General features: G+C 43.9%; 1 protein-coding gene across 2 annotated transcripts in view; it reads right to left on the bottom strand.

The window, feature by feature from the left end:
* The window catches only part of HECW2 (HECT, C2 and WW domain containing E3 ubiquitin protein ligase 2), a 241,888-nt gene that overhangs the window by 202,961 nt on the left and 20,210 nt on the right, over window positions 1–18,717 (bottom strand). For both annotated transcript variants that reach the window (XM_075608335.1, XM_075608334.1), the window contains one exon: window positions 11,355–11,462. In XM_075608335.1, coding sequence (XP_075464450.1) covers window positions 11,355–11,462 — 108 coding nt within the window. The remainder of the gene's footprint in view (window positions 1–11,354; window positions 11,463–18,717) is intronic.

The following is an 18,717-nucleotide window of genomic DNA, read 5'->3' as shown; positions in this document are numbered from 1 at the left end:
CCATTTGGATTGTGTAATGCTCCTGCAGTCTTCCAAGACTTTGTCAACGACATTTTCAGAGACCTTCTGGACCACCATGTTATTGTATACCTGGACGATATATTAATTTTTTCCAGATCCATGCCGGAACATATGATGCATGTCAAGCAAGTCCTGCAGCGTTTAAGAGAGAACCATTTGTATGCCAAGCTCGAGAAATGCCATTTCCATCAAACATCCACCTCTTTTCTCGGCTACATCATATCGGATACCGGTCTTGCTATGGATCCTACCAAGGTCAAGGCGGTACTCGAATGGCCCTGTCCCCTCTCCCTCAAGGCCATCCAAAGGTTCCTCGGTTTCGCTAACTACTACCGGAGGTTCATTCAAGGATTCTCATCGGTAGTAGCACCCATCACGGCACTCAAACAGAAGGGAGCTGACCCTACAAGGTGGACTGAGAAGGCTCTCCAGGCTTTCGAGAGAATAAAGACGGCATTCACCTCAGCACCCATCTTAACCCATCCAGATCCTTCGTTACCGTTTTTTTTAGAGGTCGACGCCTCCGATGTAGGAGCAGGTGCTATACTTTCACAGAGAAAGAATCATCAAGCTCCACTTCATCCTTGTGCTTATTTTTCTAAAAAGTTTTCCTCCGCCCAAAGGAATTACGATGTGGGTAACCGGGAGCTCCTCGCTATCAAGCTGGCCTTGGAGGAGTGGAGGCACTTACTGGAAGGCACAGAGTCGCCAGTCACGATACTTACGGACCATAAGAATCTTCTGTACATTGAGGGAGCACGGCGACTAGGATCTCGCCAGGCAAGATGGTCCTTATTCTTTACTCGCTTTAACTTCCTCATTTCCTACATTCCTGGTTCTAAAAACATTAAAGCCGACGCCTTGTCACGACAGTTCCTGGTAGAGGATAACAAGGTGGATCAACAGGAGACCATTCTCCCTTCCACTTGTATTCTGGCTGCTAATACTTTTAGTGCCTTAACGGACATTACTAAAGCTCAGAACAACATCCCGGCAGGACTCAATGTTCCGGAGGACCGGTTGTTCACTCCCCGTAAATTCCAGAAGAAAGTCATGGAGTGGGGACATTCATCCAAGACTGCAGGCCATCCTGGCACCAAAAGAACTACTGAGTTCATCGAACGCACATTCTGGTGGCCCTACATGCGGAGAGACATACAAGCCTTCGTAGCTACGTGTGCTACTTGTGCTCGAAGCAAGACGCCACACAACAGACCAGCAGGTCTCCTTCAACCACTACCCATCCCAGTACGTCCATGGACACATATATCGATGGACTTCATCGTTGAGTTGCCCAAATCTAGAGGCATGGACACTATACTTGTGGTGGTGGACAGATTTTCCAAACAGGCACACTTCATCCCTATGAAGGGTTTACCCACTGCACCAATGTTATCCGAGGTTTTATCAGGGAGATTTTCAGGTTACATGGGTCCCCGCAGGTCATAGTGTCCGATAGAGGATCCCAGTTCATCTCCCGGTTCTGGAGGGCGTTTTGTAAAAATCTGGACGTTACCCTACACTTTTCATCAGGATATCACCCCCAGACCAATGGACAGATGGAACGCACCAATCAGTCTCTGGAACAGTTCTTGAGGTGCTTTATCGCTGACACTCAGGACGACTGGGCGGAACTTCTCCCATGGGCAGAATTTTCCCACAATAATCTACAAAACGAATCATCCCAACAGTCACCATTTATGGTCAACTATGGTTTCCATCCGTCGGCACTTCCTTCCCTCATCTCCAAGTCTGGAGTCCCGGCCGCAGAGGACAGGATTCGCCACTTACAACACCTATGGCAGAAGATCCATCAGAATCTACAGCACGCTGGTATATTACACAAGAGACAAGCGGATCGTCACCGAAGAGAGGTCCCAGGGTACTCTGTAGGACAAAGGGTTTGGTTATCTACCAAAAACATTCGGCTAAAGGTAGCTTCACCCAAACTGGCACCACGTTTTATCGGCCCTTTCCGAATCACCAAAAGGATCAACCCAGTAGCCTATCGGCTTGAACTGCCAAAAAATATGAGGATTCCTTCTGTATTTCACTCATCCCTTCTCAAACCTTATCATCAAGACTCATCCCCCAAAGGACAATCTAAACCTCCGCAAACCATACTGGTAGAGGGCCAACAAGAATATGAGGTTCAGACCATTCTCAACTCCAGAATATCCAGAGGAGGATTACAATATCTTGTACACTGGAGAGGCTATGGTCCAGAGGAGAGAGAGTGGATTCCTCATCATCAGGTACATGCCAACCGCCTCATCTCTGCCTTCCACCGTAGGCATCCTGAGAAACCATCTCTGGTTCGCCCGGAGGTCTCCCCTCAAGGGGGGGATACTGTCACACTTGCCTCGGATCCGCGCGGAGACCGACTCAGGGAAGCACCACGGGGCAGAGTCATGCGCCCACGCACTGCCAGGGCAGTGCAGGCGCAGCGGCGTGATGGCGGAGCTCTGCGAGAAGCAGCGCGCACGCGCACGGGTTGCTCGGCAACCAGGAAGCAGGAGAACGTGAGGGAGCTGCTGGAACCTCCCACAGGCGGAGACTTGCTGAATGAAACGCATGACGTCATCACGTCGCGACGCGCATCGCGCACGCGCGCGGGTTGCCCGGCAACCAGAGCTAGCATCAGGAAAGCCTGATTGCAAGCTGGTTTTGATCAGTGTCTCTCTGACACCATTGGTGGACCAGTACACACCCCTGCAAGGTAATTGGACCCTTCCCTCTTATATACCTGCTTCTGCCTGTCCTTCTTTGCTGAGCATAAACTCCTGTTTATGCATTGTGCTCACCGCTGCTGTTTAGTCTTGTCTTGAACCTGTCTGTCCTGTTTGACCCTGCCTGTTCTTGGATTTCTACACTCTCCAGCGCTTTGACCCCGGCTTCGTTACTCGACTACTCTACATTCTATTACCCAGGACCTTGGCTACGAAACTCTACCTACCCGGACTCTCCAACCCTGGAACACGGCAAGTACCCTGACTACCCTGACCTCTCCAACCCTACGACGCGGTACGACTAGGACTACGCACTCCGGACAGGACTGCGTGGTTGTGGGTCGGTGCCTATACATACCCCACCTCAGCCCCGCGGTCTTCCGTCCTGTTTGTGGTGAGCGCAGCGTGACATCGGGGAAGCCGGGGAAGCCAGGCGCACACGTGAAAGTGACGTCACAGTGACACGCGGACAGGCCGCGTCGCCACGCTGCCCGCACGCATCCTGCCGTGCGGGAAATGTTAGAATAAGCTGTGTCGGCTGTGTATGGATGCATCAATGTTTCTACGATCCTAAATAAGGTGCAAACTGGAATAGTAAGTTTACTTATTTTGTCTATAAAGTTGTGAGAGCGGTAAAATAGAGACAAAGTCGCAGACCTCATTGCAAAGTTTAAATGTCCCGATGACGTGACGAGGTAGATTTAAACAATCAATCAACATCTACTGGACCAGTTGGATTACAAAGAAGAGAACAAAGAAGAAAAGGATGAAGATTAGAAAAGAAATAAGAAAGAACCACAGTACTCACTCTTCAAGAAACTGAGGATCATGGACTTCTTCACATCATGCTATTGAGGATCACTGCATCATGGGGCAAGAGTTGGTGCCACAGTTGGATGAGGAGTGTGAATTTTCATCCCAGCGTTGGTGAGAAACACATTGATTGAATTTTATTTAATTGTGTATTTTTTTTTTAAGATGCCCCTTTCGGGGTATAAATAAGCACAGTGACAAGGTAAAGCACACTTTAAGGTAAGTGGCCTTAAAGGGTTCTTCGGGTAGCAGAACTGTCACACCAGCCAGCTTATGGGGGCCAAAAAACAAGAAAAGTGCCAACTTAAAACCTGAGAGTAGATTGGGAAAGCCAGAGGCGCCGATTTATGTGGTCATGCTGTAACCCTGCCCAAGTCATAGGAAGTTGGGTGCAAACTTATGCGGCTAGGCCCAGTCTGACAAAAAGGGGAAACTGACAGTGGAACATTCCCCGAGCGGAGTTGTCTGAGACCAGCTGGTTGCAGTATAAGGTTGTCCCACCATACTATTTTCAGGGTGCATGGTGTCATCTGCATACAGAGAGCAGTGGGCTGGCTGACAGTTTATTTTTCAGTGTTGTTAAAGAAATAAAGCTGTAACCTTATTTTACTTCCACAAAACCTGTGTTGTTTTCATAGAAAACATCAAACCCAGCTAATTTCTGGAAGGTTATAAACAATATATTCCAGCCTTCTAGCCATCAAAAACCAAGTACTGCTGAAGCTCGTTATAGCGCGATCCACTACAACGCAGATCCACTTATAACGCGGTGTGTGTGGCTCCAGTTTTGTAAAGCTAATTTTTTTTTAAAGCTTTATTGCTAACGGAAGGATACACACACACTACTCCCCTGCACATCACATCCCATCCCCCCTGCCAATCACATCACCCCTTCCTGCACACCACATCCCCCTGCCTGCATACCCCCCAGCCTGCACATCACCCCTTCCTGCACATCACATCTCCCTGCCTGCAAATCACCCCCCTGCACATTCCATCCCATCCCCCCTGCCAATCACATCCCACCTTCCTGCACAGCACCCCCCTGAACACCCCATCCCCCCATACACACACCTCCCCCCCCCTCCCTGTACCTCCGCCGGGGGGAGGAGAAGGGAGCTGGTTCCTGGCTGGGGACTCACAGAGACAGCTGACATCCCGGCCCAGACTCTGTGAGATCCTCCCCCCGCTCCCCCCTTCCCCCTCCCCCATCCCACAGACTCACAGCTTTTTTGCACAGCACACGGATCAGCTGATGCTGCAGATGCCGGGTACGTGCTATATGTGGTTGCCGCTGCGACGTCGGCTTCAGGGAGAGCTGGGGGAGTTATCCCAGCTCTCACCCCCTGGCAGACGCAGAATCCCTGATCGCGGCGGCCATTAAAAAAAAATTGTATCGCGATCCTGGTTATATCGGGGTCGTATCGGGGTCCGCGAATCGGGGACCCTGAGGACCGCGTTATAACGGGGTTCAGCTGTAATATCACTAAGGAGGAAATAGCTCTAATAAATCCCACTGACATTGCAAATGCATTCAATGACTACTTTGTGGGGTATGCTACTAACTTATTAGCGAAATGCAACCCAAACCACAAACATGGACATCATTCTGAGAGTACCCCTATAGCCCCACCCTCTCCCAACACTGACCACCATTTTCAATTTGATCCAGTATCTGAAGAGGAGATTACATAAGTGATCCTCAAATTAAAACTAAGCAGCCAATGTGGACCTGACTTACTGCAATCTAAGTTCCTAAGACTTGGTGCCCTAGCCATTACCAAACCGATTGCGTCCATAGTCAACTCTATTCTGTCTGCAGGCCATATCCCTAAGCCCTGGACTACTGCCAGAGTTGTCCCAATCTTCAAAAGTGGGGACAAAAACACTGTCTCAAACTACAGGCCAATTTCTCTTCTCCCAATACTATCCAAAGTCATTGAAAAATGTGTTCACTCCCAATTAAGCGATTACTATATCAAGACAAATTTCCCTAGCCAATGCCAATCTGGCTTTTGCCCCAAACACTCCACGGTAATTACCCTGCTAAAAGTTTGCAATGAGATCCAGTGTGGAATGGAACTGTGGCAACTTACTGGTGCAATATTCCTAGATTTTGCAAAGGCTTTTGATACTGTTGATCATGTTATCTTGTTAACAAACTCCAGTGCTCTGGAATAGGGAATCCTGCGTTAAACAGGTTTCATTCCTACCTATCAGGTAGATCCCAACATGTGTCTATCTCAAGCTCTAACTTCAACCCCTATGATATCACCTGCGGTGTCCTGCAAGGCTGTTATGGGGCCCTCACTCTTCTCAGTGTTCATCAATGATCATTCTACAGCTTGTAAAGGAGCTTCAATACACATGTATGCAGATGACACAATCTTATATGTACACAGCCCTAGCCTCTCCGACCTCACTTTTTGAGACTTGAAAATTGGATTTCCCAAATCAAACTGTTTTTAAACACTGACAAAACTGTAACAATGGTATTTGGGACCAAGGCTAAATTTGTAAAGCTTCCAATGACTGAGCTCCAATGCTAATACCATCCTAGCCCTGGTTATTAGTTTAAAATACTTGTTTGACTCCCATTTAACATTTGGGATGCACATTGATACCCTGACATCCAAAACCTATGCCAAACTACATAGTTACATAGTAGATGAGGTTGAAAAAAGACATAGGTCCATCAAGTTCAACCTATGCTAAATTTAGACAACAGATACTTTATCCTATATCTATACTCACTTATTGATCCAGAGGAAGGCAAACAAAAAACCCCATTAAGGGGAAAAATTAATTCCTTCCTGACTCCAAGAATTGGCAATCGGATTAACCCCTGGATCAACATCCTTCCCATGTATACTTATTTGGTATATCCCTGTATACCTTTCCCATCTAAAAAGATGTCCAACCTTTTTTTGAACAAATATATTGTATCTGCCATCACAGTCTCCATGGGTAATGAATTCCACATTTTAACTGCCCTTACTGTAAAGAACCCTTTCCTTTGTTGCTGGTGAAATTTCCTTTCCTCCAACCTTAAGGGATGGCCCCGAGTCCTTAGTACTGCCCGTGGGATGAATAGTTCTTTTGAAAGCTCCTTGTATTGTCCCCGAATATATTTGTATATAGTTATCATATCCCCTCTTAATTGCCTCTTTTCTAATGTAAATAAATCTAATTTAGCTAGCCTCTCCTCATAAGTTAAATTGTCCATCCCCTTTATTAATTTGCTGGCTCTTCTCTGCACTCTCTCTAGTTCCATAATGTCTTTTCTTAGGATTGGTGCCCAAAATTGTACTCCATATTCAAGCAAGGTGTGGTCTTACTAATGCTTTGTAAAGGGGCATAATTATGTTTACTTCCCTTCCATCCATTGCCCGTTTGATGCAAGATAAGATCTTGTTTGCCTTTGCAGCTACTGCATGACTTTGAGCACTATTGCTAAGCCTGCAGTCTACAAGCACTCCTAAATCCTTCTCCATCAAGGATTCCCCCAATATATCTCCATTTAATTTGTAAGTCGCCTTTTTATTCTTGCATTCCAAATGCATAACCTTACATTTATCTGTATTAAACCTCATTTGCCATTTACCTGCCCACATTTCCAGTCTCTCCAAGTCCTTCTGAAGAGAAATTACATTCTGCTCTGATTCTATTACCTTACATAATTTAGTATCATTAGCAAAGATGGAGACTTTGCTCTCTATCCCAACCTCAAGGTCATTAATAAACAAGTTAAAAAGCAGGTGTCCCAGTACCGATCCCTGAGGTACTCCACTCACGACTTTTGCCCAACCTGAAAAAGTTCCATTTATGACAACCCTCTGTTGTCTGTCCTTTAACCAGTTTGCAATCCAGGTACATATATTATTACTGAGTCCAATTGTCTTTATTTTGTACACCAACCTCTTGTGTGAAACCGTATCAAAAGCCTTTGCAAAATCTAAGTAGACCACATCAACTGCATTACCCTGGTCTAAATTCCTACTTACCTCCTCAAAGAAACAAATCAGGTTAGTTTGGCAAGATCTATCCTTCATAAATCCATGCTGACTATTACTAATAATTTTGTTTTCCATTAGGTATTCCTGAATATTATCTCGTATTAAACCTTCAAGTAGTTTCCCTACTATTGAAGTCAGGCTTACAGGTCTGTAATTTCCCGGTTGTGATCTAGCTCCCTTTTTAAATATAGGCACCACTATACTACTGTAGGTGTATTTTATAGGAACAAATCCTCCCTAAGTCTGCTGGTCAGAAAGTATATACAGTAGCACAGCAGATGCTAATGCTCATTGTAGACTATAGGGACATAGTATAGGGTTCGGCACCCCGAACCCACCTTAGCAAACTTAATACCCTCTACAATTCAATATGCCGGTTTGTTCCCCAATGCAACTACAACACACATCACTGTGAAATGCTCAAAGAACTAGATTGGTCATTACTTAAGTCTGGACGCAAAGTTCATCTTTCCTGTCTTGCCTTCAAATACTTTCTGAGAAAGCTACCCATCTATCTGAACAAGCTCCTCACCCCTACCACATGCAGCACTTATCACCTGAGATCTGACTCCAAAAGACTGTTCATGGTCCCGAGGTTCAGCAAAGTATCCAGACGCTCCTCCTTCTCTTACCGGGCACCCCACAACTGGAACAGTCTACCAGAGACTCTCACAGCCGCCACCAGTCTAGGTTCTTTCAAAACTAAAGATGTCTCACATTTTAATCTGGTCTGTAACTGTTACATATGTCTATAATATATATTATCTTTAACTGTGCATGCAATGTCTTGTATATAATGTATACCCTGTTCACTTAATGTAACTATGTTTTTGTAACCATGTATTATTTGTCATCATAACTCTATGCCCGGGACATACTTGAAAATGAGAGGTAACTCTCAATGTATTACTTCCTGGTAAAACATTTTATAAATAAATAAATTAGTAGGTGGGGTAAATGTCCATAGTGTAGGATACAGCGATTGCTACTTGCTCTAACACTAGGACACCAATGTATATGTGTATAGTGCGCGCGCTAGCACGTGCACATGCACAACAGGGAGAGGGGTTATCTAGGGTGAAAGAGCCAACAAACATTTGGTTACCACAAATAAAGTTTTTTTTTGGCTGCACACAATGTAAGGCCTGCCAACATAGGGCAAGCGAAAAAAGTAAATTAATTGCCAATATAACAAAGAGGGAATATCAGATTAAGGTGCACATCACCTGTAGAACTGACCATGATGTTTACCTGATAGAATGGCCATGTGGCTATCAATACGTGGGAAGAACGATGAGACCCATCAAAGTGCACATTTTAGAGCACCTAGGCAGTATTAGAAGAATTTCACAATTTTGTCCCAAAAAATGTAATACATCCTCAGGGTGATCCGAAAGGTCTAAAATTCTCAGTAATAGAACATGTGAAACCACATTGGAGAGGGGGAAACCGCAATGTAGAACTCACCAAAAGGGAGACATTTTGGATTCACCAATTTAAAACGCTGGTCCCCCAAGGACTCAATGTGGACATAGATTTGGGTGTGTTCCTGTCTTAACTTATCTTCACTGTAGATAGATACAAATCTTTAGGGCTATACAATAGACGGCCCAGATTTGGTTAATTACACCCCAGACCATGGGATATCTGTTCTAAACTTAAATGGCATAATATTTACTAAAAATTGTACTTTTTAGAACTAAATACTTTTAGAGAACCTGTTAATTAATATCATTGGTACCATATTTCTAGAATAAAACACATGAAAATAAAATATCCCCACATCCAATGGTCGGATGAGTGATCTGATTTCTGTGTTCCAAAGGGTTGATTCACTATTTTGTGGGCCACTGGTGATAGGAACTCTAATTTTAATTTCAATTCTAACATTAATTTTTAATTACCATTCTCTTCTTAAAACTATACTTCTGATTCTTAGCTATATTAAGCATTTTACTAGTAAATGTTATACATTTTAATTTTGCTTCTCTTCTTTTCTACATGCAACTGGAGTTTAATTTCAAGAACCACTCTCCATCTCCACTTGGCTAGAAACGCCTTTTTGGTGCTAAATGTATAAACTCTATGGGTAAATGTGAGTGTAGGTAAATAAACTATCTTTAATATGCTATATGTAATTTTGTATGTTTAAAAGTTTTATGAAACAATATGGTCTTTTTAAATTGTTTTATAAAAAGTATTTGTGTAATATTTTATGTGTTTATACTCTAAGACATCATTGTAACTATCAATAATATGATTTAGCGATGCGTCACAGTGCCAGAGAGAGTAATAGGCGAATGTTAGGCTCCAATTAGAATAAAGGGTATAAAAGCCCTTTACAGTAGATGTGGGTGGCGACAAACACTCCCGATGAACTGAATCTAGCGAAACGCGTTGAGTGAGTTGGAGCCTATCGATGATTGCCTAAGGATCTAGAGAGCATCAGCTCCCCTCGTAGGATGGTCAGAATCGGAAGTGACGCAACAGGACGTGGGAGCGCACAGAGGCAGACGTGCCTGATGCAGCGAGAGCGAGTGTTGAGACTGCAGCACACCCAGCTCTCGGGAAACCAATCTTACTGCCTGTTATTTCATACTTGATGTAAGCGTTGAATCATGGGTTCATGTGAGAGTAAATCGTATGTTCGATCTACACTATTGTTGTCTTCTCTTTTCCTTTTAGCACACTGGACACCCACATCATACACCATTGCCACAGTTTTGGAAATGCTCTTATAAATGTCCAAAGTGGAAGTAGGACCTTTGAAGAATAATCGTTTTTCACTATTGTCACCATGTTACTACTCTATGTAGTTTTCGTCTTTTGTCATTTTGTACAGCCACGCTCACCTCAGTGGTTGGAGACAGAATCAACTAAATGTTTTGTTTTCCAACCCTCCCATCCCTAGAAATGCAAAGTTTTGTCTAATCATATCTCTAAATTTCTGTTACCAGGTCTATCATGACAGTTTATGCGTAACTGTCAAGCCAGCCAGCTTTTGGGGTCAGGGAAATGCTAAAATAAGAGACGCCAATTTATGCAGTTGGGCCAATGGTTAAGTCTCCACAGGAGATTAGGTAGGCTAGAGGCACCAATTTATGCGGTCAGGATGTGCCCCTGCCCGAGTCTTAGGAACATGGCCACCAATTTATTCAGTTAGGCCAAGGCTGCCAAAAAGGGGGGACTGAGAGTGGAGCCTTCGCCAGCGGGGCAGTGTGAGATCAGCTGGATGTGGCGTATGTGTTTCCCACCATACTACCTGTAGGACGCACGATACAAGGACTAGCGATCTGGCTGACAGTTTATTTTTCAATGTTGTTAAAGAACTAAAGCTGTGATCTTATCTTACAACAAACTGTGCTGTCTCCATTTGTAAGTGTGGTAAAATTAAAGGGTAGGCATATTAAGCCTTTATACAGTAGAAGTAACGCATGCTATAGTGAAGCACCGTCTATTGCACGTGAAGACAGACTGCCCTCTGTGACTAACACACAGCTGTTCTGGAATCAGCAGGCACGCATGTTGACATTTGGGCAGCAGAGAGATGCAGAAAACTCCACGTGGCAACACAGAGGGAAACCAGGAAGTACATTACTTGCTATAATTTACTTTAATTATTTTGATTTTTAATTGGTAAGTATGTAGGCTTTTATTGATATCTTAAACACGAACGTGAAAACATTCAAATGGCAGTTTTTCATAATTTGGGACATTAACAAACTAGTGGATTCTATTCAACATAACACTCATGATTATATAAGGATATACTCACGTTCCATAAAATAGAGGCCAGGTTCAATTCTCCATACGATCTGCCCTTTCTGAGTTCCAGTTACACCTCTATTTTTGGAGTCCCAAAAATTTGCTGGAGAGTTTTCATCTAAAAATTAAAGTAAGATACATGGGTAAACAATACAAAACTCCAACATAATACAAAACATAGAAGTGAACATAACATCAAGAAGAAACCATGATTTAAAAACCCTTATCCAGATAAAATGTTATGCATTTGAATGTATGATGTGCATACAATTAAATATATATTCACAGTTTACCATAATAGCAGCATAATGACTTAATGTGGAGTTTATTTATTCATATATTTCATAATGAAATCACTGGGACATTTATCTATGATACATCTAGTACAGTTTCTTTGCACTACCCTCGTAACCAGAAGACTCAGATAAATGCCCGCTTTATGTTGGTAATTACAAGTAAATACCCTAATGCACCTTATAGAAAATGTTAAACCTAAAATAAAGTTCATTTACTATACCCTCTGTCATGATCAGGGTTGATAGAACTACCAGGGATTGTACAAAAACTGAACAGAATGCAAACATTGTTTAATAAAGCGAAGTTTATCTAGCCAGAGCCAACAGCAAAACACAAAGTACATTACAGTACACAGTACATACACAGTATACATTAACCCCTTTATGCCCATTTACCTTGTCTGGACGAACTGCAGCAGGAATCGCTTAAACACTGTTGTCTGAATTAAATAAATGTGTAAGCAAAAAATGACCTTCAGATATGTAGGCAGTATGTACAGCTTTTGTTAGTTATTGCTGACAAACAAGATTGTTTTGTTAGCTGTACGTCAGTACTGTGTGTCCTCAGAATCAGCTTAAACTGCAAGTTTGGTTGCAATAGCATAAGGCTGAGATGGGTGTAAAACTCCCCAGAGAAAACTGTTATTCGTGCTATGCTAATATTGTTACACCTCTAAATTAACACCTTATTTTTCTGTGTCAATATTATTGCCTGTCACTGATAAATTTGAGATGAGGGATCAGACTTGCTCTGTGTGCCTGTTCCTTCATTTCCCGAGCGCTCGTACGTCATCAGATCAAGGTCCAACAGTCCAGGGCGTGGTTTGAAGTCTCCCCGGGTAGACCAGCATTGTTTCCAGTCACGGCCGGCTGACCAAGGTGGTCCCCAGCTCGTTTTAATTGGCAAGAATCTTTCAACAAGTTTGTAAATTTGGAAGAAGAGGCGACCTACTATACTGTATTTTTGTATTATTAATTTTTCCTTGATTATCCTGTACAAATAAAATTGTTCCTTCTTTAAATTCATGAGAATCATTTGAACACCCCCAAATAAAAATTACAGTATGCCACCCACCGTATAAAGTACAATATACATTACTGTAAAATGAAAAAGATAGTGATTGATTGTAAGAATGGCAAAGATTGTTAAACCCATGTCGACAAAAAAAGGGGGTCTCTTTTTTTTCAGACTTGAAATTCACACAAACGCATGCGCCCAAATGTGATGACACGCATATGCGTTTCAACAAGGTTCCAATGCGACACACACGCATGCGTCTAAATGTGATGACACGCATATGTGTTTGAAAGTATTGAATAATAAATAATACATACTGAATAGAATAAAAGATACAGTATACACTTTTATTTTTGGGGTTTCTTAGCAGAGTTAAATACACCTGCAAGTCTATTGTAATTACACTGCAAAATGCAATGTCAAACAGTAGTGGTGATTACAGTACAATGTAAAAAAGTATTGAATATGAAGACATAGCAGTATACTGTATAAGGTTTTCTATAAAGCTCACAATTATTCGACCCTAATCAATAAAAATTGCACTGTCACTGTAAATGTTTTGCCTAATTGGATTTTTAAATCAGATTCACAATGCGCAAGCAACGTTTAAAAAAAAGCAATATTAGAGGTCCATCGAAATCCCTCCTTTTGCAGCTTGATGTCAAAGTTTCTTTTCTGGGGGAAAAAATGATGCTATTATGTCCGGTATTGTGCATGCGTCAAGTCGCGTCATTGGGAATTAAAGCAGCCGTTCAAGCAATATCCTACAGTACATGTGCGTCTGTACGATGAGAACAAGCGTCTGATAGGCTCTGGCTCTTGAGCCCCGCCCTCTCCCTAGCTGTCCACCAATTTTATCTCTTTTAGTAACTGCTCAGTCAATCCTATTGCAGGACTAAATTTTCAATAATTGTGCAAGAATTTAATTAAATTAAATAACCCTGAGCAAAGCGATTGATTACAGGAGAACAGACCGATCTGCAGCTTACTGTACCTAATCACTTGTCTGTGTGCATATTGTATTGATGCACATACTGTAATGTATTGTTTTTTTTAAATAATATATATTTTTTAAACGGTAGCTTTAAACTTAATACTGTACTGCACATTATATTTACCATCATTATAAACTTTGCCAAATGGGTGGAGATGAGCCACTGTCACTCCCGTAGACTGCATTATAGTTGACAGGTGATAGCTGGCATGCTACACCTGTACAGGCATACCCCGCATTAACGCACGCTATGGGACCGGAGCATGTATGTAAAGCAAAAATGTACTTAAAGTGAAGCACCACCTTTTTTCCACTTATCGATGCATGTACTGTACTGCAATCGTCATATACGTGCATAACTGATGTAAAAAACGCATTTGTAACAGGCTCTATAGTCTCCCCGCTTTCGCACAGCTCCGGTACAGGTAGGGAGATGGTATTGCTGTTCAGGACATGCTGACAGGGGCATGCGTGAGCTGACATTTGCCTATTGGGCGATGTGTCCTTACTCGCGAGTGTACTTAAATTGAGTGTCCTTAAAACGAGGTATGCCTGTAGTTGATAGCTGATGAAGCTAGAAATCTTTTTGATACACGCAAGCTTGCAGGTACCTGTACGTGAAATCAGGCTCAGGCTGTAAATTTTGCAGGTATTCCGGCGGGGACAGGTAGCAAGGATTGCCGTTCACCAGTTTTCACTGACGGTCGGACCGTTATTGTAAGCCGGTGCTGGTGCTGGCGCTGTTGCTGGCGCTGGCACATTGCTGGATTGGAATTGACGAAATTTATATGGTTTAAACCCGACCTTTCTCTTTTTGAAGTTGCCATGATCAAACATACTGTAAAAATCTGGGACCACACCCCAATACCCTCTTGTATCTCCGGCAGGAGGGGCAATGCGAAAAAAAGACTGATCGCTACTTAAGATTTTTCTAACGCTTCCACCCACGAACGTCAGGTGAAAATTTGTAAAAATCGTAGTCCAAAATGAAATATTCATATATTTCTGCTACTGACGCCATGTTATCTGATGCAGCATTAATTGCAGAAAATATTAAAAATGCATAACTACAGTCAGGTTTTTTATACATGTACAGTGTACACATGGTGCCCTGTCCATTCAGCAATTGTGCAAGGATACTGTAGGAATGTAGAAAAAAGCACACAGCTTTGAGTTTTATCATTTTTTATTATGAAGCGCATACATTTGATAACGACTTCAAGGTCGAATCACAATGGACCACTGTGGTACTGTACTGTAGACTTGGTTTTTATCTGGTTTTTAAACACCTGCAAATTGACACAGCAGCACAGACAGAACTGTACACATTACAATTCATTAATTTCTGCCACCTGGCCGAAATGCGAAGAATTGCACCCAAAGAAATCCGAAACCATTAAATTAAAACAGATCAACCGCGGTAACCCGTGAGTTCCTGGCGGTGTGAAGGCGGCGTGAATGCGGGAATGTGGCTTCACTACCACGTGGAATACAGCAGAGCACACGAAAAATTATTCGGGATTTGTTAGAATAACGGCCGTTGCATCTGTAGGTCATGGGTGTTGTGGTATAGCTGCCATCCTTTGTCCCTATTTATACCCTGTTTTCTAATAGGCATTTAAATTGCTAATATCACAAGAAAATATTACTGCATATGACCGTGCACAAAATCAATAATTAATATAGGTAAAAAAACATTAGCAATTATAACTATCAAATAGATAAAGTGACAGTGACAGAGATTGGGGATAAGTTTAGAGATTGATTTGGTATTCTTTTTGTAATAAAATGTATCCAAATGGATTAATAATTTGAGATAATACCTGAGATCAGCTGCAGGCTTTACCATATAAAAGAAAGTTTGAAAGCTAGCAGACTCTGGAAAAAATATCCTTTTAATTTAATTTATATACTATTTTTCACTTGACACTTCACATCACTGTATACGTTTTGGACACTTTTTCCCCCTATTTTGAGATTTTTATTGACACTATTCTATTTTATATATATATATATATATATATATATATATATATATATATATACAGCTAAACCCCGTTATAACGCGCCTCGTTATACCGCGATTCGGTTATAACGCGGTTTTCCCGTGGCTCCCGTTTTAAATTTTTTTTTTTTTTTTTGCACACTGCACACACTGCACACACTCACTGCACACACACTGCACATTGCTCACACTGCCACACTGCACACACACTGCACACACACTGCACACTGCACACACACTGCTCATTGCTCACACTGCACACACTGACACACTGCACACACACTGCTCATTGCTCACACTGCACACACTGACACACTGCACACACACTCCTCATTGCTCACACTGCACACACTGACACACTGCACACACACTGCACACTGCACACTGCACACACTGCTCATTGCTCACACTGCACACACTGACACACTGCACACACACTGCACACTGCACACACACTGCTCATTGCTCACACTGCACACACTGACACACTGCACACACACTGCTCATTGCTCACACTGCACACACTGACACACTGCACACACACTGCTCATTGCTCACACTGCACACACTGACACACTGCACACACACTGCACACTGCACACACACTGCTCACACTGCACACACTGACACACTGCACACACACTGTACACGGCACACACACTCCTCATTGCTCACACTGCACACACTGACACACTGCACACACACTGCACACTGCACACACACTGCTCATTGCTCACACTGCACACACTGACACACTGCACACACACTGCACACTGCACACTGCACACACACTGCTCATTGCTCACACTGCACACACTGACACACTGCACACACACTGTACACTGCACACACACTCCTCATTGCTCACACTGCACACACTGACACACTGCACACACACTGTACACTGCACACAATTATTATATAGAAATAAACAGACAACTGCACTTTAACAGATGTATTTTGCCTGTACAACGTCTTGTGACTTTTGTTTGACAAAGTTAAGGGGGTGGGAAGTGATTGTGGGGTGGGGGGGTGGCGGGGCCCTGCGCTGCGGCTACGGCGGGCCCTGTACTGCGGCGGGGGGGGGGGGGGGGGGGGGTAGCGGTCTGTGTGTGTGAGTGCGAGTGCCTGTCTGTGTGTGTGTGTGTGTGTGTGAGTGCGTGAGTGCCTGAGTGCCTGCATGTGTGTGCGCGCGTGTGTGTGTATGAGTGCGTGAGTGCCTGTGTGTGTGTGTGTGTGTGTGTGTATGTGTGTATGTGTGTATGTATGAGTGCTCCAGCCCGAGTCCGTGGAGGGGGGGGGAGAGTAGCGGGTCCCTCCGCTCAAGCCACGCCCCCCCTCCCTGTCAAACCTCCCACCTCCCGCTCAGGCTCTTACACTTACTTACACACACACTCAGACACTTACACACACTCACAGACACTTACACACACCCATATACACACACACACACACACACTTTCTCTCCCATTTATACATACACACACACACTCTCTCACTCTACACAGACGGGGGGTGGGGTCGGAGCAGAGGAAAGGCCGCGACCAGCACCACCACCCGCTCCACCCCCTCCTCCCACGCAGGCAGCGGGAGCACCGGGGACAGCGGTGGGGAGAAGAAACCCCCCGCTACCACCTCCATGCAGGCAGCGGGAGCACCGGGCACGTGGAGGGATCTGAGGTAAGCGGCAACCTGAGGGACATCCCCGCTCCCATCTCCTGCCCCGCGGTGACAGGGGGAAGCGGGGACAGGAGGGACATCCCCGCTCCCATCTCCTGCCCCGCGGCCTGTCCCGCGGTGACAGGGGGAAGCGTGGACAGGAGGGACATCCCCGCTCCCATCTCCTGCCCCGCGGCCTGTCCCGCGGTGACAGGGGGAAGCGGGGACAGGAGGGACATCCCCGCTCCCATCTCCTGCCCCGCGGGCTGTCCCGCGGTGACAGGGGGAAGCGGGGAGCGGAGGGACATGCCCGCTCCCATCTCCTGTCCCGCGGGATGAATATGCGCTAAAGCGGCGGCCATATTTTTTTTTTCGCGACCCCGTTAGTAACGCGGAGGTCTCGGGGTGGACCCCGAAACCCGCGTTATAACGGGGTTTAGCTATATACAGGTCCACAACCCAAAGACCGCGTTACAACCGGGGTCGCGTTAAAATTTCACCGGCATCAGCTCTGGAGCTTCCTCATTACAGATTTAAATCTCCTCCATTTTGCCGCCTTACCAGTGCTCTCCTCTTCCTGCTGTCCACGTGCTCATATATATCGTATGCCATTGTTTTTTTCAAACATTCAATTCAATGCTTTATTGACTACCAGACACAGACACAAACACAATTAAACATTAATACATTTTGTACAAAACACATGCAGGGATTGAACTCGGGACCTTCTGATACCAATGCCTTTCTTCTTACCTCTACACCATAGGTTTGGTGTGACATGACAGAACCTATAAATATATTTATCTTCTACAATACAAGGTACATGTCAATGTGAAATCTTAAGTCTATCAATAATGATGTATTAATAATAATTCATTATTAATCATTCTTTATGATTAATTATGTATTATTAATAAGTATGATGATTAATTATTATTAGCAGTTAATGTTTGTATAATGGTTGTACCTGGTTAGTGCTATAAATGTACGGATCTGCAATGGGCTACCCCAGGTATTGAGTGCAGAAAGGAGGCCTGGGCCCTTAGCAATCTTAGACCGGAAAAGCAGTACTGACTACCCCTCCCCAACCCCCCTGTTGGCAACCCTGATTGTTATTGCACCCCATGGCACCCTGCAGAGAGACATTTATAACGCACCAGTGGGAGTGCGCCATGGGTTGCTGGCCATGGTATGTAATATATAACTATCATGAAGCTCGAGCATACTATAGAAACATAAATTGTTGACAAAACGAGGCCAATTGGTCCACCTACCTCTGATGAAATCTGGTCCCTGCCTTCCTTCCATATTTAATATACTTTTGTGTCTATAAGGCAGTTTGAGCCCCTTTACTGTAATATCTTCTACCACCTCTGCAGGGATGCTGGTGCATGGATCCAC

Source organism: Ascaphus truei, chromosome 7 (genome assembly GCF_040206685.1).
Source record: "Ascaphus truei isolate aAscTru1 chromosome 7, aAscTru1.hap1, whole genome shotgun sequence".
NCBI lineage: Eukaryota > Metazoa > Chordata > Amphibia > Anura > Ascaphidae > Ascaphus > Ascaphus truei.
The sequence above is the reverse complement of the archived record's forward strand: the minus strand, read 5'-3'. Positions and strand labels throughout refer to the sequence as shown.